The following is a 23,969-nucleotide window of genomic DNA, read 5'->3' as shown; positions in this document are numbered from 1 at the left end:
ACAAAATGCCTTTAGAAAAAAGCATGTGAGCTGAGATTTCATATTTACCTTATCTCAAAATTTTACTTGTACCCAAATTAATGTCATTTGCACTACAAATTTAACTAGAATTTTCAAATAGAGAATAACCAAAAATAGCTCCTTAAGCCTTATTTTATGTGTCCCTGAATATAGACAGTCTTATTTTAAGTACAATTATTAAAAATAAAGCACTTCTGAAGTTTCTTTGTAGTACTACTCAACATAATATATAGATATACTTATCCCCAAACAAGTTATAAACTAAAATACCAGTATACAGTACTAGTATTCAAACCAGTAACACCTTTTTTCTGCCACAATTATTTTAAGAAAAATTACTTCCACAGATCACATATAAGTTATTTTAAAAATTCTAGTTAACTGGAAGCAGTAACATACATGGAACGCAGATGGCAAATAGAAAGTGACATGTAGATTACAGAGGTAGTGATCAAAAAGCAGTAAGAGCAAACCTGAAGTTGCCTAGCTCACAGGAGGAACTGACGTTGAGCTGAATCGGCAGCAGGAATGAAGGAATAAAATCAGACTAACAAGAGGAGACAAGAAGAATCGAAAGCTAGTTAGTAAATACCAAGACTGCACCATTTAATTCTATTTTCCAGGAATTTCTGGAGCTTTTCCCCTGCTTTCTGTCAGGGCTATCAACCAACAGATGCTTAAGGATCAGGTGAGGGGAAAAAAAATTCAGCCACTGATTCATAAGCTACATCAGGTCTACATTTTTTTCCCAACAAATTTTAACAAGTTTAAAATTAACGAAGAGTTTCCAGGTATGTCACAGTTATATCCATATTAGCAACTTCACTAATCAAATTATGCTTTAAACAACTGCCACTCATAGACTTATATGGGAGTCTCATTTAATGCAAGATTTTTTATTTCTGACTAGGTATTCTTTTTCTCTATTAAATGTGTCAAATGTTTGTATCTGGTTTCTAAATTGAAGATTCATATTGGTAGGAAAGCAGAAAAAGGAGATGCTGATTTTTCCAGTTGATAAAGTGCTAATTGCATTATTTGAGAACAATTTGTCCTAACATATAAAGCATATAAATATTCCTGTACAGAGCAAATTAATGCTGCCTAAAATCTGATTTTATAAAGTGAAAAGGGTGCGTAAGCACCAAAGCCTAAACTACAGAAATATTAAAAATATTTCTCAAAAAAATACAGAAAACTACAGAAATATAAAAAATATTGCTCCAAAAAAATTGGGGATTTTTAAGAATAAAGTATAGTGGTCAGAAACAGCACAGGACACAGGAACATTTGTTTAAAAATTCCCAAGGTGCCAGGCCTGCACTAAAATACTTCATGCATAATGTCGTTTGTTTGTTTGTTTATTTTTATTATGTTATGTTAGTCACCATACAGTAAACCATTCGTTTTTGATGTAGTGTTCCATGATTCATTGTGCATAGTGTCATTTACTAAATAGAAGACCAAAGTTCCATTCTCAGCTTTGCAACTTAAAAGCCTATGACTGCAGGTAAGTTACTAAGTCTCTGGGCCTCAAATATTTTTGTTTCTTTTTTCTGCAAAATGATGATCCTAACACCTGATGTAATTTCTTTATTGGTTGTTTCAAGGATCAAATGCGGTATCTGGAAATATCTTTAAAACTATAAACTGTAAAGGGCTATTAGAATTGTAATAAGAAGCTGTTATGATTTGAGGTTGCATGGACTAGAAATATCCTGTTATTTAATTTTAGTTTCAATGTCTCATTACAAGGCAACTCAATATGATGTTTTTATAAACAAATTATAAAAGAAAAGAATTCCAATATATTCACTTAAATCCACTTTAACATAAATTTTAGGTTCCTTTTAATACTTCTAAATTAGCTGCCCACAATGGCAAACCAGAAAGGAAAACTGACTGCCAAGTAATTTATGAGCTCTACTGGAGCTTTCTATTCCTCCAAACAATTAGGACCTCACAACTTCCTCTAAAATTGTTACATTATACCAACTTGCCTTGACTGAAGAGTTTATACACATTTTTGCTTTGAAAAGTTTAGATGTCACTATGTGGAGTTCTTTTTGTTGCTGTTGTAGTTTCGTTTGTTTTAAGCAGGCTCCATGCCCAGCACAGGGCTTGAACTCACAAACCGGAGTTTAAGGGTCCCATGCTCTAACAACTGAGCCAGGCTTAGATCTTACTTTCTGAAGGAAAATACCACATTCTTCAAAGGTAACATCAAGAATTGCTAGTAATTCTTCTACTTAGTAGCAATACCATAAATTGGTTCATTTGGCACAAAATCTGCAATCTGTAACAAAGAACTATGAAACTGTTTTACCTTTTATTCCAGAAACCCCACTCTAACAATGTGCACTAAGAAAACAATGTAAACTATGCAAGGATAGTCACAATATGCTGTTTTTAAAGGGAAAAAAATGGAAATAACCCTAACACAGCACAGTAAGCAATGCCTGATATTTAGCCCAATGAAATGCTACCTATATAGCTTTAAAAATGACAAATACCCACTGACAGATAAAAATTAAGCTGTGAATACCTAAGAATGTAATTATGAGCATAAACACATTAACACAGAGGGAATGATAATTTCCAGTGACAAATACCTGACACAGAATCAACTTCTTCTATTCTTTAAATTGAAGATTACAGTTTTAAACAAATACTTTTTAAAGGAACAATCAAGGCCCTCTGAACTTTATTTAAATGTAAGCAAACCAGAACCACAGAAAAATATCTAATCAAGTCACTGATAATGCTAGCAATGCTCTAAAACCCAAAGTACAATTTTTGTGTGTATTAGCTAAGGGATTATTCCTCTCAACAAATTTAATCAATTTTTCTTCAGAGCTGTTATGAAATAATGTATCTACAACTGTTCAAACCTACATCTGTGAATCTCTAAAATTTAAGTTGTCCAACTAACTGGTTTTAACGAGCGTAAGAAACAATTACCTCCTTCCTAGCTCTCTGGATGAATACGATAAGGCAGATTTCCTGTTTCAGAACTCTGCTGCTGTTAAAATACACATACGTAAACCCCGCCCCCTCCCTGCCATGGTTCTGCTCCCACTAACAAACATCCAAGATTGACTACCAATGACAAATCAAATAAAACATGGTTGTAACTTACAGAACAACTTTCAGAAAGATCATCAGTCCAATATGCATTAGATATACTTGTCAGCATTATATACCTGAACTATAAGCCAAATGCTAACCTAATTTTCTACAGCAAAATCATAATAAAGTATATGAAAAATTAAAAAACTTAAAATTATGACATCAATCCAGCATTATTGTAAAGTACATAAGAGTGTATCTTTTATGCTCTAATCTTTATATTCAGTGTTAGGTTTATGGTACTTCTGTAGTTCATTTCATTATAAAAGCCATGCTTTTTATCATTTAATTTACCAGAGATAACTATCTAAAACACTAGGTTTGGGCTGCTCTTTAAGGTCACCAACTTCCACAGAAAGAAAGACATTCCAACAGGTAAGACAAAAAAGATGATAAGGGATGTATCAATAGTTTGAGAACAAAGGCCTAATAATATTTAGTGCAAATTTACTCAATACTAGTAAACTACATTAAAAAAAAAAACACAACAGATTCCAACTTTTCCAACTCTATTGATCTTTTAGATGCAGCCGTGCACAAATTTCCCAATGTTCGAAACTACTACACATACATAATACGAAGGAAAAAAGCTCAATACAAAACATATCGCCAGCAAGTGGGTTTTCATTTTCCTACTAATTAAGCTAAAACTGTAAAATTTCTAAATTTACTTCTATCAAATTTACCTTTCAATGAAACCACTGCTAATTTGAACCATTTTAATGGAAGAAAGCTCCAAACAAGTGTGTGCTAGGCTGCTTCATTTTATATTTGGCTTTAATATAACAGACCCAAATCTCTTTATTTTATATCTAAGCCAGGACATCATCTAGAAATGACTTGCTTTTTTTTTTTTCCCCCCCAAGTGGCAAAAATAGTTTTGCCTAACTGCTGTATTTTAATCCTGGAAGGGTTTATACTAATATAAACTAGAAATACAGGTCTACTTTAAAATATTAAGGCACAGATATTGGCATTTATTACTACATTAACAAGAATCATATTACTGATTTTATGAAAACTGCCTTGGTTCTAATACTGAAAAACATGATTTATATTCTCACTGAGGATATTTTTATCATTATATCAACTTTATAATCACTTGAATAAGTGGATCATCAAAAAAAACCTCTGAAATTACATATACTAAAATACTAGCCAAAATTCATATTTTCAAGTTTAGTAATATGCAGATTTAAATATACTAAAAAATATGAAAGCAAGTCTACATTGCTTGGTTTGAAAAGGCAGTACTTTTAGTTTTAGTCAGCTACCCATAAATGCTTGTTCCTAAAGCAAGTATCATTTTAGTATAAATCCAATTATCACAATTGGGGGAAAAAAAGCACAATTACTAATCAATTAGTTGTGGAACCTTCATATGCAAAGGAGAATATACAGAAAAACTTCGAAAATTAGTAAGCTGAAACATGAAAGATAAAAAGGGAGATAACACTGTCAACCAAAAAACTGTTTAAAAACATAAAAAGGTCAACATACAGAAAAACAAAAATACCAACAGTTAGATGGGAGGGACAGAAATGAAAACAAGGGAAAGGAGCTCATAACAACTCACATCTTTTAAATACTATTAGGCAAACAAAACAGGTAAAGACTGAATATTTGGATAAAAATCTCACCTACATACATGCTTCCTCACTTCATATAAGAGACAGAATTTACACACATATTATCTGTTTATCCAAAAGGGCACCATTCTCTTCATGACCTACCACTCAGACCCGAACAAATTCTATAAAGTGATGCTTGTCAAACAATCTACTTTCAACAGACATGAGTTTTAAATTGGCAAGATGATTCTTACACAAAAAATAGAGGCCCTAAACACAAAGTTAGATCCTATCTACACTGAAATAGTATGCCTGATCATATTAATCATTTGGCATAACAAACTTCTCAGTAAAAATATCAATAAATAAAGTAGATTAAAACTAATCAGACCCTATTAAGCCCAATATGCAATTTTAAAGACATCTATCCAACCTGGCAACACCAGTTCTTGGGGTGGGGGAGGGAGGGTGTGAAAAGGAATTATGTTACAGAAACAACTTATATATTGTAGCTTGAAAAAGCAAAATTTTAAATGGGAAAAATCACTTCACAGCAGAAAGACAAGAACTGAGTTGTACAAGAAAGCAGAGGACCTGAAAAATATTTAAAGCAAATATTTAAGGAATACATATTAAATCAGTTCCCTGATGAAGTTCCATAATAATGAATTTCTATATATCAACTTTTAGGAAAATTACAGCTTAAAACTATCAAAATCTCATATAACTTAATATCTCAAGATAAAACATGGTGTTCCCACTTAAATATCCAAATAATCTTGTAAAACTAACTGACTAAAAGCCAGACTTCCATTACATAAGCTTTAGTTCTCAACCAATATCTTCACATTTTATAAGAAAAATATAAACACTGCAATTTGGTATTGGTCTTTAAAGACTATAATTAATAGATGACTCCAAAAAACAGAAATGCCAAAACCACTCATATCACTAGATTATCTTAACTTTTTCCTGTATTTGAGTAACAGATGGCAAACCTTAGTTCTTGGACACTACACAGTAATCACAATCTGTGTGACCTTTTCAGTATTAAAAAGAATCCAAATAGCCTTAATAACCAGCACGTGAGTGTATTTTACAGTATTATCTATAATCCTGATCATAGTGAACAGAAACTAGATATGCAAAAATGCATCAGACTTTTTGGTGTGCCGATTCTTATTTTCCATAAATTTCCTACAACTAGCCCACGAAAACTATCCAGATGTCAGACTGCTTCTTCAGTTTTCAAAAAACATAGATGCACACATTTACAAAGTATTTTTACCATTACTTCATTTCCATTAGTACCAAAAAGGTATATAGTATACCTAGATCAAAATTTCCTTATGCTTATTGAAAGAATTTTATCTCATTTAAAAAATGTTACTCTAACAAGTAATTTTGTTTAAAAAAAAGAAGAGTTTGTTTCTTCCTCAATACATGAATTAATACATTTGCTCAAGACATCATTTAGCTAATAAGGTTAAAATTATCTCCCTGTTTTAATACATGACTCTTAAAAATAAACTCTGTAATAAATAAATAAATAAATAAATAAATAAAATGGAACACTAATGGGCAACTAAAAGGAATGAACCATTGATACAATAACTTAGATGAATATTCAAGGTGTTATGTCGAGGGAAGGAAACTAATCCCAAAGTGACATACATACAAATCTATGTAACATTTGAACTGACAGTGGCAGAGCGCACAGGAGTGAAGAGGCTGTGGCTATAAAAGGGCCAACAGTAGAGGTCCTTATGATAATGGAACTATAGATTATTTTGACTATGGGGCAGATACGCAAAAGCTACACAAGTGACAAAGTTGTACTGTACTAAATGTATGCAAACAAATGAAGAGAAGAAAAACTGGAGAGATCTTTCTTAGGCCCCAAAACTTTATCAATGTCAATATCCTGGATATGATATATATATTTTTTCTGGATATGATATTTATACAACAGTTTTGCAAAATGTTACCATTAGTGAAAACTGGGTGAACTGTTGCCAGGACTTGCATATATCGTTTCTTAAAAGTGCACTGGAATCTGTAGTCATCTCATAAAAAGAAGTATTTCAATTTAAAAAATTAGCAAGATGGTAGTTCAACTAAGAACTTGCTCCAAATAAGAGCATTAAAATAGAAGCTAGCGATGATCATCCCAGGACCCTGGTATCATAACCTGAGCCGAAGGCAGACACTTAATGACTGAACCACCCGGGCGGGCCCTGAACAGATTTTTGCCAGTATGTATTCATCCTTGAAGTTCTTCCAATTTGCTTTCTTTACTGTAATTATATTTTATGTTCTCCTTTCTCAGTTTGACACCTTGCCATGGGTTTGCTATTCCCTTATTAATATCCTTCTTAAATACCTGTATCACAGAGATAATTAATTCAATTAGTACACCCTTTGGAAACTCATGATTTAATATTTGGTCACATAATTTACCTACTTTATGACTACTTTGATCAGATGACAATTCTATCACCAACTAGCTTTCTTCCCAATACTTTTCACCCCTTTTTTCTCATAATCGTTTTGAATGCATTTGTGCTGGTTCCTTTTCCATTACTTGGGCTAAAAGGATGAGAGCTTTTCAAGGAAGACCACACTGCAAAAGGTTTACTTGAGAGATGGAACAGAGTCATCCCTTAGGCTAGAGGGGTAATGCATTATGAACAAGTGTTCAGCACATGTGTTGGTCTCAGTTTACAGATCAACAAGGATGTGCCTTCCTTCCTCGTTGGAACAGTCTCCACAACAGCTTACTCTCTTGGTCATCACAGAGCCAGCTCACTGGGGCTGGCATTGCTGCAGCTCCAAATTGAGGAAAACCAAGTGTTGGGCTCATTTCACAGAAACAAGCCCAGAGGCCGAACTGGGCCCATGGAGGCTCCGACTTCCCCAGCATCTGCCTAGGCCAACTGTCTGATGCAATCCAGGAAAGAAAGGTAGTTAAAACTCGACAGAACAGTTTCATCTGAGAGAGAGGAACAAGACAAAAGACCACATCCTTTTCCCTTCCACCTTTCTGACCAGCTGCTCTGGCACACAGTGGTTCACACTGAGACTCGGAACATATCCTGCTAGTCTGAACAATCAGATGTGCTAATTACAAAGCTACAGTCAACGAGGTAACCACCCCCCTGAGCCTTCCCCTCCTCCTAACCAGCCTTACCGTCCCCCATGCTTCCCTCACTTTTGTAGAAGGTCTGCAAATCCCGATCAACCGTTGTCAAGTAAGTTTTTGCATCAAATTCTATGTCAGAGGAGTACCCGCTAAGATGGCATGTAAGATTATTTCTGCACATTTAGTGTCTATGAGGTGGTTTTCCCTCATGTACAGTCTCTCTTGCACCATCATGGAAACAGGGCTACTGAAAAGTGTGGTTTGTGCTTCTACACTTCAGTACGTCTCCTTTGCAGAACAAAACTGTCTCCAAGGGAGCTCAGCTATCTAGTTCATGGCACCGTTGTTCATGGAAGTTTTAGGTGTGGATGTGCTCTGTTCATGAGAAGCGCACTGCCAGACCCCGTGCGCATCAGAAATGCTTTTGTTTTCTACCCACCTGCTAACACACACACGTTCCTTGATCCATCATCAGCTCTGCTGCAGGTACACTTGCACTGATTTGGGATTTCAGATATCCACTAATGTCATAGAATGAAGCTTGTCTTGCTCACTTCCCTTAGTGCTTCTGGATGATTTGCAGACAAAGGCAGAAAACGCTGACTTTATACATTTTTCTTCAAGAAGTTCATTTTGTCTATGAAAACCATCTTAACTCAGCTACAGGACACCACATTCTCTGTTTCCACCTTCTCTCCAGACTGTTCCTTCTCTTCTTCTCATTTTCATGACTTCTAAACATTAGTGTCCCAGGGGACAGCTTTCATTCAGACCTCTCAAATTTGTTCATTCTTACTTCTGAGAGGTGGTTACCTGATCCCTTAGCTTCAAATACTAATTTTATAAAAACTTTAAATACTACCATAAGTTGATAATTTCCAAGTAAGTATCTCCAACCTGGGGTCTTCCCTATATCACCTCTGCTCATACAACCAAATGCTTATTCCCATGTAAACCTGTGCATTTTATAATCATTTCATTCAAGTTGATATCATCCAAATGCCTTCCTGAATGCCTTCCTTTTCTCAAGTATTACATTTCATTATTTCAATTTATAACTTCCTTGCTATTTTGTTGACATACTATGTATATAGTATGTGTATGTGTGTACGTATTATGTAAATTATGACATATTATGTGTATAGTATGTGTATGTGTGTTTATTTCTTTTCTTTCCCTATCAAAATGTAAGCTCCATGAGGTCAGGAACAAATTCAGTTTGATCATGTGTTTCAGCACCTAAAACTTGAGTGAGGCACAGCAGGTACTCAGTATTTGTTAAATGTGAAAACGAACATATAAGCAAGTACCTGAGAATAAAAACAATTCATACCATGTCACCTAGTGTCCATCTGTTTAATACATACTAACTCACCTGGGTAGCTCTGACTTGGGGACTCTTCCTCTAGCATCCATGGCTGCTCTCCTTGCTCCAACTTCAGGATCACTTCTGGTTTAGGGATGCAACACGCTGTAATTGGGAAATGACATGGGAATTCGGCGAGGCTCATGGGCTTCAGGGCCCTTGAAGAAGACAGAAGATGAAGCTTCAGGGGCCAATTACAACACTTCATTCTTTACAGTGATTCAACAATCCTTCTGCTTAATACTTGGAATCTCAAACTTAAATATCATTAAACTCAACAAAGCTTCTACAGGTGTCAAACCAAGAATGGAAGTGCGTACTAGGAGTCTACACGAGAAACAATCCTTACCCACTGAGACAAGGTGGCTATAGTTCTCCAGCATCACCTCCCTGTACAGGGTCCTCTGAGCAGGGTCCAGATGCTGCCACTCCTCCTGGGTAAAGCCCACAGTCACATCCGCAAATGATAAGGATCCCTGAAACAGCACATTTGTGTTCAAATTTAAGTAATCACAATGGGAAGACATGGAAAAGCTGTCGAAGAACTGTTACGGAGTTCACTATTCACAATCAGAAGATGTGTTCTGGCGTGCCTACCTTTGTACTTGGTTGGAGGAGAAAGCATGGCAGACATTCCTCACCAGTGTGATAAATTACCGGCATCCCATCCCATGTGCCTACATGCCATAAAGAACTCTGCTACCTTGAGAATCTGAAAACCAATAAAACCATATCACTGTTCTCAAGGAGCATATAATCTGACAGACACAAGCATGAAGCATCCAACTACCATGTAGCATGAAATCCTACTACAGTAAAACAGGTGCAAAGTAGAGTGAGATTACAGAAGGGAGAAAAGTTCTATTCCTGCTATTAGGGCAGGTTTCACTGATAACATAGTATCATTCATGAGCCTGGGCCAAGAGCATAACTATGCACACTTCTAAAATATGGAGTTAAGGGGCACCAGTTGGTTAAGTGTTTGCCTTTGGCTCCGGTCATGATTTCAGGGTCGTGGGATCGAGCCCCATGTCAGGCTCCCTGCTCAGTGGGGAGTCTGCTTCTTCCTCTCCCCCTGTGTGTATGTGTTCTCTCTCTCTCTGTCAAAGGAATAAAAATCTTTTTAAAATGTAGTTAAAGGAGTCAGTGAACACACAGGAAAGGACTGCTGGGACTATGTTCACATAAAGAGCTACAGTCGTCTTCAGGGAAAATGCTATTTAATAATTCTGAACATAACTCCTGTAGGACGGAGTGTCCAAAATGTTTGGTTACTGTTCCATGTAGAAAACCTTTTTCTTTCTTTTTTTTTTTTTTTTAAGGAAACCCTTTTTTATAAACAGTAAACTTACAATGTCAATTTATATATTAAATTCCATTATTGTTATTTTTCCTAAGTCACTTTTATTTTTTCAGATGAATATATTTGGCATGTAACATTGTATAACTCTGATAGGCTTATATACTGTAACGATTGCCAATGTAGCTGTATTTATCGTATTACATAATTACAGCACATTAGTGTGTATATCCATTTCACTGTATACCAGATTTCTTCATTCTTCTTTTTATGGATTACAATAAATCTAGGGAGATACCCAAGTATTTTCTTGCCATAACTGAACTGACTGTCTTATAAAGTTCATAGCTTTTATACCACCCATTTATAAAATGACCACTGTGGAAAATATAGCAAGAAGAAAGAGAGACATATCATTCCCAGGTTATCAAAACAAACAGCTAATCAATGTTCATGTCATACACTAAAAATTGATTACTAGGAAAAACAAGACTATTTTCCAGAAATGTATAAGGTATTATTGAGAAAACAAAAAACAAAGAATACCTAAGTAAATGAATATACTATATTCATGGCTTGGACAACTTAATATTACAAAAATATCTCATTTCTCCACAAATTGGCCTATAGATTCAAGACAATCAGAATTAAAATCTTAGCAGATATTTTTGTGGAAACTGATAACTTTACTCTCAGACTTACATAGAAACTTGAATGGCCAAGAATAACCAAAACTACCTTGGAAAACAGAATGGATAAACTCACACTAATTATACAGGCAGAATCTAAGATGATGACCTGCAATGGATCCAACAACGTGACATAAACTCCTCTTAAATGGAAGAGACTTAAGTCCCTGTGATTGTGATACATTCTACAACAAAACAGATTTTGCAAGTATAAATGAAATCCTTTAATCAGTTGACTTTGGTCTAAAGGGAAGAGTTACTTGGGTGGGCCTGACCTAATCATGTGAGTCTTTTATTAATTTATCTTAAATATTTTATTTATTTGAGAGAGAGAGAGAGAGAGAGAAAGAGAGCGCATGAGCACACGAGCAGGGTGAGGGGCAAGGAGCCCAACATGGGACTTGATCTCAGGACCCCGGGATTATGACCTGAGCCAAAGGCAGAAACTTAACCAACTGAGCCACCCAGGCGTCCCACATGTGAGTCTTTTAAGGAACGTAAGATATCAGAGACCCTTCTTCTGACCTCAAAGAAGAAACAAGCTACTGTGACTCCTATGGCTGTCCAGAAATAAATTCTGCCACATATGTACAGATGGGAACCCAACCAAGCCTTAGATAAGGAGTCCCAAGCAACACCTTGATTGCAGCATTAATGCCTAAGAAACTTAGTTAACCTACTCCTAACTCATTCTCATCTATACATATGAGCCATATGAGCAGGGAGCCTGATGCTAGGATTGATCCCGGACTCCAAGAGCAGGACCTGAGCCGATGGCCAATACTTAACCCACTGAGCCACCCAAGAACTCCTGGAGAAACTTTGTGAAACAATCTCGTATAAATAGGAGTTTTCCAGAGTAGCAGATAGGAAAATGAACATTTCAGTCTCCTAGGTGCCCTCAGGAGTATCCTTTTTTTAATGTCCAAAAATGCAGGTAGTTAATGTACAGCACAGTATTGCATTCTGCAGTACAACTCAGGGACTCATCACTTCTCTCCACCACTCAGAGCTGACCACAACAAGTGCCTTAATTGCCCATCATCCATCGACCCCCCTCCCACCCCTTTCCCTCCATGACACCCTCAGAGTTCTGTCATGAGCCATCGCCACGGTGACCTGATGACACGCATCCAACGTTCCATTTCAACTGTCACTCTGTGAGCCGAGCCCCTGGCGGTTGGGTGAACAGGACTAACAGTCCCCACGATGGGGAACCTTAACTGCTGTTGTATAGGTATGTGCCTATCGATTTTCTCAATTCTATTCTCTGGAGCTGGCTGCCTCCCTTTCACAGAGATCGGCTTCTTCTCTTTGGCTTTTCCCCTCTGATTCCCCCTCCCGGTTGGATGCCTGTGTTTGTTCGTTTGTCTGGGTGATTTCATTGGGATTTCATGGGGAAGCTGCCTTCCTTAAAGCACTTCGATGTTCAGAAAACCGTACTCTTTTTGAATGCCCATTTCGGACACAGTCCTACAGGGACAACACACAGGTCACACGCCACACTGCTGTCCCTGCATCAGGAGAATCTTGGTGCGACCCAGGCACCACATTTGAGGGGAACGAATTGCCGGTCTCCTCTTCCCGATGGACATGACAAAATCGGAGAGGAAAGGTCAGAGGTCGAAATGCAGCTGTTCTTAGGAGAGACACTGGAGGATAGCGGGGTGGTCTCATGGGTTGATGTGCAGGGTTTCCCGGGCCGTCTGCTTGATGCCTGGGAGTGCATGAGAATGGGCTGTGCCACCGGGTGGGTGGACAGAACACACAGCAGCTGCACAGTGGACTGTCTGCTGCTCTCAAAGGTACTGCTGGGCTGGGTTCTCCAGGCCCGGCCTAGGGAGGGAGACAGGAGACTGTCTGCTAAACCTACAGTCTCCAGAGGGGATCAAGAGACCTGAGAGTAGATAGGGGATGCTGGCGAAGAATGAGAGAGTAGGGAGGGACTCACGCCAGCCAGGGTAGCCTCACTTCCATCCAGCCTCCTCAGAGCAGTCCGCACGGCAAGAGCGGGCCACTCAGCATCATCCGTCTCCTTCCTGATACCAACCACTCCCAGCCCACATGGCCACCTACATGTCCATTTGTACCATCAACTGCTCCTCGGGACTGGCGAGCTCAAAGCAAGCGAGTTCTTGGCCAGGTCCTATGCGACTGTTGGGAGTTTGAATCAGCTTGGGAGCCAAGCAGAACCCCAGGAGCCTGGGCTTCAACTGGCCTTCAGGACGGCCTTGGGCGACTGGGCTGACCTTGCAGAGAGGTGAGGGAACGTGGCTCAAGCTACCCGTTCCTGGTCCTTCACTAGGGCCCCGCTGGGCAGAAACCACCACTTAGTTGATGTCAGGGCACCAAACACAGAAGTGAGTGAGCACTGAGGCTGGTCTCGTGGCCCTGGCTCTCCCCTACAGAAACCCTGGCACAGAGGAATTTGAGACTGTGAGGGCAGCTCTTGGTTCAGGGCTTCAGGACCTTTTAGCAGGGGCTGTGGGTTGGTATCAGGGGCTCAGGGATCTCCGGCCACAGGGAAACGACGACTTTCCTGTCCCAGATCCATCCTTCATTAGGGTGGCAACTCTGGACGGTCCCTTCGGCACCCTATATTTCAGGGCCCTCCACTATCCTCCACTGTGGCTTCACCCACAGCCAGCTGTCTAGCTGAGTCCCTAGGTGGTCCCTTCCTCAACACCTGCCGAATGGCTGGGAAGCATCCAGTCCTCCCCTCGGTCCCAGGCACTCCTTGGACTCAATCACTTGGGACACCGTGGTGGCACACTAACGTCTAGGCCCGAGGGCAGGGAAACAGGGCACAGAGGGTTCTGGGGAACACTCTCGGGTAGGTGTGGCTGCTCAGTGGATGTGACCGAGGCTATCACGCATGCTCATGGCGCTCTGTAGCATGCTTTTCTGTCCTGTCTCTGCTCCATACAAGCCGTTGCCCACAGAACCTGTGGGTGTGGGAGGGGGCGGAATTCAGAGCACAGTACATGGTGACTCCTTCCTAAGTCCCACCTGGAGGGAGGAATGCCTGCTGGGCAGCTGGCGAGTAGGGGCAGGAGACGGATGAACTAGAAGGAAAGGACTTCCAATCCCCCTGTGGGCTCCTGACGACAAGGTGCCGACACTGTTCTCTATTTCTGTGTGTCTCCCAGAAATCTGTGGGGAGTGTCTCCTGGAGGATGTGGAGACGCCCCCACCCACGCCGCCCCCTCCACGACACCACCACAAGAAGAGAGTCCGGTTCTCCCTCCACAATGAGGTCTTCACCATTGAGGACCCCGAGGAAGGTACCTTGGGGATTGACTCATTACGGCGATTGGAGACGCATTCTGTCGTTCACTAGCACAGACATAACCGAAGCTTTTAAAACTGCTGAGACACATTGTCCTCTGATTTCACTGGTAGCCATTTCCCTCTATGCCGTCCATCCCTCCCCTTTTAAGTCCACAAGTCACGATGAGATCCTCATTCCAACTGGATCCAAGGGGCACAGGAAAAAAGTGTCTACTAGCTGAAGGGATGGATCTTAGGTCTTTCTGGAACACACAGGTCCCTATAGGTCTCCCCAGGAAACATGGTTCTTAGATGTGTAGGAAGGAAGAGACTGTTTTTTGCCAGGAACGCAAAACAGAAAAATGGAATAGAATATGACAGGAGGTTTCACGATGTCCCCCCTTCACTTCCGCCCATTAGCCACATCTTACATGGGTGTGCTACGTATCTTCAAAGGAACAGAACAACCTCACCACATTTGGGGAACTCAAGTACCCAATACATTCCACGTGGTTACCGTTCTACAAATGGGGCCAATGCATTCGGTGACGTCTTCTCATTCTGGAAACACAGAAATCTGCGCACTAATGTCTCACACAGTTGGGTTCCCAATAGCCCCAGAGAGGCACTGCCCCCAAATCCATCACGGGAGGAAAGAACACATTCAGTGGCATCCATACACATCATAGAGTGCAATTCAGGCATAAGAAGAAACTAAGGTTTCCAATATTTTACGAAACAGATAGAACCTGGAAACTTAACACACATTTTGAAAGCAAGCACACAAGGAAAGAGGTACATTACACGATCCCAGGCTTTGAGGACACTCCAGTAGGGACATTCGTAGACCCAGAAAGTGGAAGGGATGGTGCAGGGAGGAAACGGGGTGGGATGGTCATGTCGTCACGGGTACAGAGGTGCCATGAGATAGGATGGCAACGTTTTCCCCGTAGATGGCAGTGCGGTCTACAAAGCATCACGGATGTCAGCAGTGTCACTGAACGGACACGTACGAACAAATACAACCCGTCCCCAGTACTTAGATTCCATCACCGAAAAACCCACTACTCCAAGGCACGATAGAGGAACGATAGGGTCACACAGCAGAGGTGCAGGGGAGACAGCTGAACAGGCCCCATGACCAGCTGAAGAAGTGGCAAGCTGGCTTGGCTTCACAGTGGGCAGGAGGGCTCAGGGGACTGCGCCCTGAAACCCAGGGTGCCTTGAGTGTTTCCCAGACAGACGCTGAGAGTTCCCACTGATGACATCCCCTCCATTAGAAAGCCAAGGCCCCATTTCCCTTTTCCATCCTGCTCCCCTCCTCTGTGTTTCTGTGTCCACCACTGTTGGCCCACTGGCAAGTCAGGCCTTGCTTGGTCACCCTTCACGTCCATTCCCTCTGGCCCCGCATCCACATCCAGCAGACTTAACTCCCCAATTCATTCCTGAGTAGCGCAGCCAATGTCCTGACAGCTCCTCTCTGTTCTCCTAGACCCTGTGGAGGACCAGTCCAAGGACCTTCCTAGGAGCTGGACAAAGGTAGGTCCCCCAACTCTCCCTGAGGTAAGCTCGCCTCTCTGATTTCTCAGAGACAGAAATGGTGCTTCCTTGATTTCTTCCATCAGTGGAGTTTGATGAACATCTGGCACTTTACCTCCCAGGGGAAGGGGGCAGCAGTCTCCCCTCGTGGAGGAATGCTGGGTCTGACCTCTTACACACAGTGGACCCAAAAAGGGTGAGGACACAGGACAGCCTCAGTTACAAACTCCATGGGATCAAACACCTTCTTCAGCAGAAAAGGTTTCTCCTTGAAAGAGAACGTTCTGCCTGTTGATCAGAATGGACTTCGGAGATTGAATGATGCTCCAGCATCATTCAAATGGTCCTCTTGAACTCAGATGGGAGGACATGGACTCAACCACGGTACCTCATCCAATTAACTGCCTGAAGTCCTCCCCAAACCAAAGAGCTGGCCCAACAGAGGACAGGATGCTGGGATCCTCACTGTGTTTCCTTTTCCCCAATCGCAGGTAGACGCTGGGAGCAAGGACAGCTGTACGTATTTAAGACCATCGGGCTCTGGGAGGAAATCTAGAGTACAAAGAAGCCTGCCCCCTGATTCTGGGTTCCAACAAGGAACGGGGGTTGGGGAATACTGACCGAGACTGTCCGGTGAGGCACGGTCACCACGTCAAACAGGGCCTGGAAGAACTCGTACATAGGGAAGGGGTGATCTGTGTGCACGTGGGATGAAGGCCCTGTGTGCGTGGGTGTGTGTGTGTGTGTGTCCCCATGCGTTATGCTTGTGAACATGATTGTGTGCCTTTACCAGGAGATCTTTCTCACACTTCCATCACAATCACAGTGTCCCTCTTCCAAAATACTCTCATCACCCTGGCACACTTTACATACTCCTTCCCCTACTCCCCACAGCTGTACCTGGAGGACATTTCCCTCTGATTTCCTGGGACGGGCATGGTGCGGAGATGAAGGGTCCAAACCCGTGACCTCCTACTTGGAAAGCCAAGATTGGAGCTCAGGTTCCAATCTGAAAGTTGCTCTGGCCTACCCACCTGTGTTAGTCCCTCAGCCAGGGCGTCATGATGTACCATGGGTGCTAGCTAGCAAAGGGCCATCAGCATCTGTGCACACAGCCAAATACCTAGATTCTATGATGGTCCCCGACAGGACCCAACATGACACAGTGGCTTCCATGGACACAGAAGCCAGGGCAAGCTTAGAAGCCCACCTTAAAGATTACAGGCTGGTCCCTGGAGTCAAGTGCACAGAGAAAAGCCACATCCTCATGCTCAAGCCCACATGGCTGGAAAGCGTGTGGACCCGTGGAGGACAGAACAGGGCAACATCGGTCATAGCCGGTCTCAGTGTGTACACACGACCGACCAATGGCAGAAAAGCATCACGGAGGGAACTGACTGTACTTGATAAGATTTCCCTAAGCCTCAGGAACGTTCAAATTCTCTAAGCACACACTCAAACACCACTGGCCAATAGGAAATCAAGGTGAAGCTTGGGTGGAAGCTTTGGACCCACATCCCCGGAGCAAATCTCCTGCAAAGCAGGCCTACAGCCGATCAGCACACACTCCCAGACTCCTCTGTGTAAGCAACTTCCCACTGGTCAGAACACCTGGGAGGGTTCAGACAGCCACTGTCTTCAGGGGAAACACACACACACACACACACACACACACACACACATGGGACAGCTCAAGAACAGTGGAAGGAATCTATCACACTCATCGACGGTGCCGGCTGTTTACGGAAGCTACGATGTCCGTGCTCTCAAGTGTTGCACATGGCATTTTCTGAAGACAAAGGATGAGTGAAGCAAACTACTAGGCTCCTTTCCTGAGGGTTGAATGCAGCCTGGCAAGCAAGGCTGCTTTTTATGCTGTGCAAGATCTTACACAGACGTGATGCATATAGTCGCAGCAGGTGGGGATCTTGGGCCCAGAGCTGATGTCCAAAGCAGCAGCGTGGGACACCTTAGTGGCACGTCAGTCAGGAGAGGTTATGGGACTCGGTCTTCACACAGAAGCCAGGTTAGGCTTCCCATGTCCTGGACTGGCTATTTGGCTTTGATCGGGCTCACTTTAGCTAGAAAGACAAGAACCCTCTTCGCGTTTCCTCCCTGCTCCTCTCCCGTCCCTTCCCCTCTGCACCAGGACAAGGCCTGGCAGCAGTGCGGCCTGTTCCTCCTACGAGCCCCCACACGTGCACACACCCCTCCTGTCCTCATCCATCCAAACTCCCCGCCTACTTCCTGAGCAGCCTCACCAGTGTCCTCATGGTGCCTCTGTATCCTCCTAGCTCTCCACGATGACCTGATGGAAGAGCTACTACCCACTTTGAGGGCCGAGGAGGAAACTCTGACTCTCCCTCAGGTAAACTCATTGTTCAAGATTTTGTTTATTTGAAAGACAGAAAGACAGAGAAGGGGAGAGAGAGACAGATAGACAGACAGAGAGTGCACGAGAGCGCAAGCAGGGGGAGTAGCAGAGGGAGAGGAATAAGCGGGCTCCCCTTTCGAGCAGGGTGCCCAATGTGGGCCTCCATCCCAGGATCCTAGGATCAGGTCCTGAGCTGAAGGCAGAAGCTTCAATGTCTGAGCCGCTCAGTCACCTCGCTAAAGTCATTTTGTGCTTCTGAGGGACAGCCAGTGTTTGATTTCTCTTTCCATGAAAGTGTCTGAGCATGGACATGCCAGAGGGAAGAGACCATGTCCTTGGTGCTGAGAGCCTGCCGTGAGTTTATACCATTAACGGACAGCAGATTGAGACGGGCACCACCATTGCTTAGGCAATGGATGGTCGTGAGCATTTCCCACCAGGTCGTTCTGTCTATGGGAAATGGCTTTGGAATGAGTTGCTGACGAAAATGGATGGGGGAATTTTGACATAACATGCTGGAGCCAAGGACAAGGGGGTCATTTTCGGGAGGTCATTTCCTCCTCCTCTGGATCATAGACTCAATGACCGCATCCCATCTAGCTTGCTTACGACACACACCAAGGGCACAGAGATGTGTGCACACGGTGTGCACAGGGTGCGGGGATCCTCACTGGGTTTCCCTTTCTCCAACTGCAGGAGGCGGCGACTGGATACACCCCATATGCTTATACCCCCATCATTCCCCTTAGGGGGACAGATCTAACTCAACAAGGTAGGGTTTTCTCTCCTCCTTTGGTCTGGAGAGCTTCCCCCCTTCTGAGTTCCTCCCGGGAACAGAGGCTGGGGCGGACTGAACAAACGGAGTGTCCTGCAGAAACCCAGGACCCTGTGCTACAGTCCCTGCAAACCAGTAGGTCATTCGGGCGGTGTGCTTGGTGCGTCGGAGGGTTGGGGCTCGCTTTCGCGTGGGTCGATGCGACGGGACCGGGCATGTGGGTGTGTGGACTGCGTGCGTTTCACCAGAAGACATCTCCCACTGAATGGACTTGAGGGCACGGGTCAAAGTTTCAAAGCCAAACCTCCTTCATTCCTGCTGCACACACCCCGCTAGGACACCACATTCCTCGCTGACCACAGCTCCACCTGGAGGGTTGCTCAGGATTCCGTCTCCTCAGACAGGGACGGGGAGAAAGGAAGGGGCCCACATCTGTCCTAGCTCGGGACGTTTCTCAGACAGGGTCAAAACACAAAGGAATCAGAAGCTACTTTAGTCGACCCAAACATCACCACCAGCCTTACAAAAATGCTCCCATCTTGAATGCACATAGAGGGAAGGCTCACTGGGAAATGGCAATGGCCAGGAAAGCTTCATCATTAGCTCGGGGCCCGATCCGACTTCCTGACAATCTGCTACATGGCCAGGTTAGAGAGTGCCCCTCTCGCCTGGCCTCCGCTCTCTCGTGAACTTGCCGGATCCTGACTGGGGGAGCTGGGTCCTGGGAAACTGGGTCCCGCGGACTCCAAGGACACACCCACATGCCACAGGAAAGGAAAGACTGGGAAGAATCAGCACTTTGCGGATGGGGACTCTGTTGGAATGGTCAGATGTCAGTACATAGAAATCCTGGGTCTTTGGTTTTCCTGACCCTGCATGACTCAGGGACAAATAGAAAACCTCTAGGGTACTTGTGCTTGCATTGAATGCAACCCTGCCACACAGTGTTCTTCTGCAGAAATACAATCTCCTAGTAGAGGTGAGAGATAGGTGGGAGCGGCCAAGAAACGGTCTTGACCATGACCATGACACAGGCGCTGGTTGGAGGAACTTGCCTGTCAGTATGGAACATGTCTCTTAGTGTTTACCCTTTCTGCTTGAAGAGGTCACCCTGATTCCACTCCCTGTAGCTCAAGTTCAGAGTCAATATTTCTCCCTCCATTCCTGCTCCTTGCCCTGACCTCTCTCGATGCAGCAGCAGCTTGCTCAGTCCATACCCACGCCATACACTCCCGGGCACGCCCACCCAAAGCGAAACTCCCTGAGCTCTTCCTGCCAAGCCCCACCAGTGGACTGACCATTCTGTGGATCTCTCCCTAGCTTGGCTGGATGGACAGGCGGGTGAGCGTTCAACAGGAAAGAATGAGGAAGACGCCCCGTTTTACACCAGAGTGGTACGCTGGCCTTTCTTTGGGGGAGACACAAAACTCTTCTGGCTTTTTAAATCAAGGTCACATAAAAAAAATCTCAGCATGCACCATTGACAGGGTAGGGAGAAGTTTGAGAGAGAATCTGTTACCAAATGCTACCTAACCCCGAAGGCATTGCAGGGGGGCTGGGACAACCACAGCAGGATCTCCTACCATCTGGAGGTCAGGGAGCTTTGGTACGGGTAGCAGCTATTCCTCCTTACCACCTATTTTGTCCAGTGGGACCTGAAACGTGGGACCTCTAGGAAGACTGGGCGCATCTGCAGAGGACTCATTTTGCTCTTGTCACACTTTGTGGCTCACGGGCCTCTAGCACACTTCCGCATCGGGCTTCCTCCCATCCCCCAGAGAACAAAAGAGCCATGCAAACAGGACAAAGCCTGATTTGATGTTCATACTGTTTTCTTTTCTGAAATCACAGGTGTCCCTGCTGGAAGGGGATGGCGGTAAGTATTCTGTACTCTAGAGTCACTCACTTGTTTGCAACAACCTGGAAAAGGGCAAAGGTCGGGGCTTCCTCACAGGCTCCACGACGAGAACCACCCTGATTCCAGGTCCGGCGGGACTGAGAAGAAGGGTCGGAGTAACAGAAAGGGATTTTCTGGGGAAAGACCCGTGGCCTCATGGCCCTGTCCCCAGAAACTACTGCGCTGCTCTTAGATGGTGCAGGTTTGGGGGCAGGCAGTAGGTGTGCCTTGGAGATGGACTATTTCACAGCCAACCTAGGCCCTGTAGCTCCAACAGGAGCCAGAGTTTCTATTCACATCCCTGCTCCTCTCCAGGACCTTTCATCCTCCATCCAGGAAGGGCCCACTGCACCTCAGTCCATACTGATGAGCTCCCCACTTCCACACACTTGTCCACACGTGCACGCCAAGCAAAGCTCCCCGAGCGATTCCCGAAGAGTCCCATCGGGGTCCCGACACTCTCTGTGTGTATCCACCTAGATCCCCTCGATAGTCTGTTCGATGACCTTGACGTGGACAGCACAGAAGGAGAGGTCCCATTTTTCACCAAGGTGGTAAGTTAGCCTTCCTTCAGGTGAGGTACAGCATCCCTTATGTCCCTGATACTCGCAATAAGATCCGAACACCTCAGCACGTACAATGTCCTTGGTGAGGAGATTCTTGAGGGAGCGACTCTTAGCCAGGGACACCCCATTTCAAAGACCCTGAAGGAAACAGCAGGTTCGGTTACAGTCCACAGGGTCCTTAGCTTTTTCACGGGTGCTACTGACACTGCCGTGCCACCAATGGACCGAGGGCATGCGACCTCTAGGTGGATTCCATATCACTGCCCATGACCCTGCCCATCACCAAGAGACCAAAAGAGCTGTGCACACAGGACGAGGCAGGACTTGATGTTCATCATGTTTTCTTTTCTGAAATCACAGGTGGCCCTGATGGAAAAGGAGCATGGTAAGTATGCTGTCCTCTAGAGTCACTCATTGCTTTTGAGCAACCTGGACAATGGGCAAGGTGGGGCCTCCTTGCAGGCTCCATCTTGAGAGCTACCCAGAATCCAGATCCTGTTGCAACGAGACTAGGGTCATGTTCCGGACCGAGACCCGAGGCCTCGTAACCCTGGCCCTGGAAGCTACCGTGCTGCTCTTAGGTGCTGTAGGATCGGGTGATGGGCACAAGGTCTGTTTCCATGGGAATCCATGTGCTGTGATTCGCAGGGTTGGTGTGTGTGTGTCAGGTGGATGAATGCTGTGCTCTCGAACGTGTCTGGTCCCCTCAAAATGGCAATTAATGGTGTCCGCGTTCTCAGGGATGTTTCCCATCACTGTCACGTCATGAACGTCCATTCATGGGAAAACTCTTCAACACCTACAATTGAAAGAGGTGTTCTTTCCTTGCAAATACACATCAATCCCCCCAGAAAACAAATCCCGTCGATAACTAGGAAGGGCTAGACTGTGCCCCAAAGACACAAGTGTGTCTTTTCCAATCCCTGTTACTGAGTCAGTGTTCATGGGGCTCTCCCGCCAAGCTAGGTCTCGGGCAAGAATGGTCACAGCACCTCCCTCTTGACACTGCACTCACACACACACATCTCTGCATCAGAGGCCCCACGATGCGTCTTCCCAACCTCATCGAAAACACTGAGTGCGGGGATACACTTCCTCCCTTCTGCAGGTGGCTTCCGGGGCAGCCGCGTACAATAGCCCATTCGGGGATGACCTGCACAAAGGGGTAGTGGCCAGGGAACAGATGGGGCCAATTCACTCCGTGTTTCTCCATGGAGATCTACCATTTCCCTGCAGATACTATGTCTGAGAATGCAACTGGCCTTCTCCCAGGGAAATCCCACACCCACCACTGGTCCTTGCTGGGGATCTTGGAGGTGGGTCCAAAAGGTGTCCTATACAAGGGGAATGAGGTGGTCTTCAGGGACTGAGCATCACTGGGGGCACCTGGGCCCCCTCCATGCAGGAACGAAGGATGCTCTGTGCATCGCAAGGTGGCCAAAGAGAACCTCAAACCTCAACAGGGGTGACAGAACAATCATCACCCATTTCGCTGGCCATCTGTCCATGCAGCAAGAGGGCCTTGTTAGATTCGGAAGGTTTGGGCTAAGAGACAACTCAAGGGAGTTCAGTGCCTGGGAATGGAAACAGAGCCAAATCAGGGTTTCAGGGTTCTTTGGCAGACAACAAGACTTTCTCTCATGAGAAACATGTATTGGAACAGAATCTGATTTTCCAACATCTCTTTTTCTCACTCGCATGCGCGGAATCCACGGGAGTACATTTCGCTGCTCTCCGAGGACACTCAACGGGCTTTTCCAGGGTAGTTGCACCAGTCTGCATTCCATGAATTGCATACAAAGTCTCTAATTTTCTGCCTCCTTCCAACATGGGTCCTGGGTTTGAATTCCTGGTTTGGGTCCTCGCCACCCTAACTGACAATGCCACAGCTCAGCATCCTTTGGATTCGCATTGCCCTCACGATGCCTTACGTTGAGCATCTTTTCGTACGATGTCTGTCTGACTGGCCGAGTCATTCGTTCCCTTTGCAGCACAGACTATTCCAGTCTTTTTCTCGATTCTTTCATTTGGTGAAATCCCGGTCTTCTTTTGTTTGGTTGGTTTTCTTTGTTGTTCTTCCTTTTTGTCAGTGAACACACCTTTTCTGAAATAAGGATTGCCAAGGGTGTCTCCAATCTGTGGGCTGCCTTTTCACTCTGTTCACTGTTTCAGAAGAGGATGCTTTTCCTGGGCGGTCCTCTTGGGAAGCATCGTGATGCCAACATGAGCGCATTTCCTTGGGCATTTCTCTTCCGCTCCCAGGTGCCCCTGCCTATTTGTATGCCAGCACCCTCCTGTTGGCTCGGGGGAATCATCCAAGGTATTGGAAG

The 23,969-nt window shown here is 44.2% G+C and overlaps 3 protein-coding genes across 4 annotated transcripts in view; 2 read left to right on the top strand and 1 right to left on the bottom strand.

The window, feature by feature from the left end:
* LOC309859831 (lipase member K-like) overlaps positions 1 to 23,969 on the bottom strand; it is a 596,159-nt gene that overhangs the window by 551,997 nt on the left and 20,193 nt on the right. The window lies entirely within an intron of this gene.
* Positions 1 to 23,969, top strand: part of LOC309859861 (uncharacterized protein) — a 105,533-nt gene that overhangs the window by 75,969 nt on the left and 5,595 nt on the right. The window lies entirely within an intron of this gene.
* On the top strand, positions 12,308 to 22,124 carry LOC309859859 (uncharacterized protein). Of its 2 annotated transcripts, XR_014308974.1 has the most exons (8): positions 12,308 to 12,455; positions 14,368 to 14,502; positions 15,981 to 16,051; positions 16,519 to 16,543; positions 18,322 to 18,395; positions 19,098 to 20,570; positions 21,028 to 21,052; positions 21,554 to 22,124. XR_014308974.1 is itself a non-coding variant. In XM_082721075.1 (6 exons), the coding sequence occupies exons 1-6, from the start codon at positions 12,428 to 12,430 to the stop codon at positions 19,449 to 19,451; spliced, it is 687 nt and encodes a 228-aa protein (XP_082577201.1). In that variant the 5' UTR covers positions 12,308 to 12,427; the 3' UTR covers positions 19,452 to 20,745. The 2 variants fall into 2 exon arrangements, 1 of the variants encoding a protein (XP_082577201.1); XM_082721075.1 differs by lacking the exons at positions 21,028 to 21,052; positions 21,554 to 22,124 and having other exon boundaries at positions 19,098 to 20,745.

This window comes from Mustela nivalis (assembly GCF_964662115.1).
Source record: "Mustela nivalis genome assembly, chromosome: 2".
Taxonomy (NCBI): domain Eukaryota; kingdom Metazoa; phylum Chordata; class Mammalia; order Carnivora; family Mustelidae; genus Mustela; species Mustela nivalis.
The sequence above is the reverse complement of the archived record's forward strand: the minus strand, read 5'-3'. Positions and strand labels throughout refer to the sequence as shown.

Bases quoted from the DNA above. Each gene is read 5' to 3' on its own strand.
- LOC309859859 (XM_082721075.1), top strand. From the start codon at position 12,428: ATGGGGAACCTTAACTGCTGTTGTATAG. The intron at 12,456-14,367 runs GTATGTGCCTAT...TGTGTCTCCCAG, and splicing joins CCTTAACTGCTGTTGTATAG to AAATCTGTGGGGAGTGTCTC. The intron at 16,544-18,321 runs GTACGTATTTAA...GTATCCTCCTAG, and splicing joins CGCTGGGAGCAAGGACAGCT to CTCTCCACGATGACCTGATG.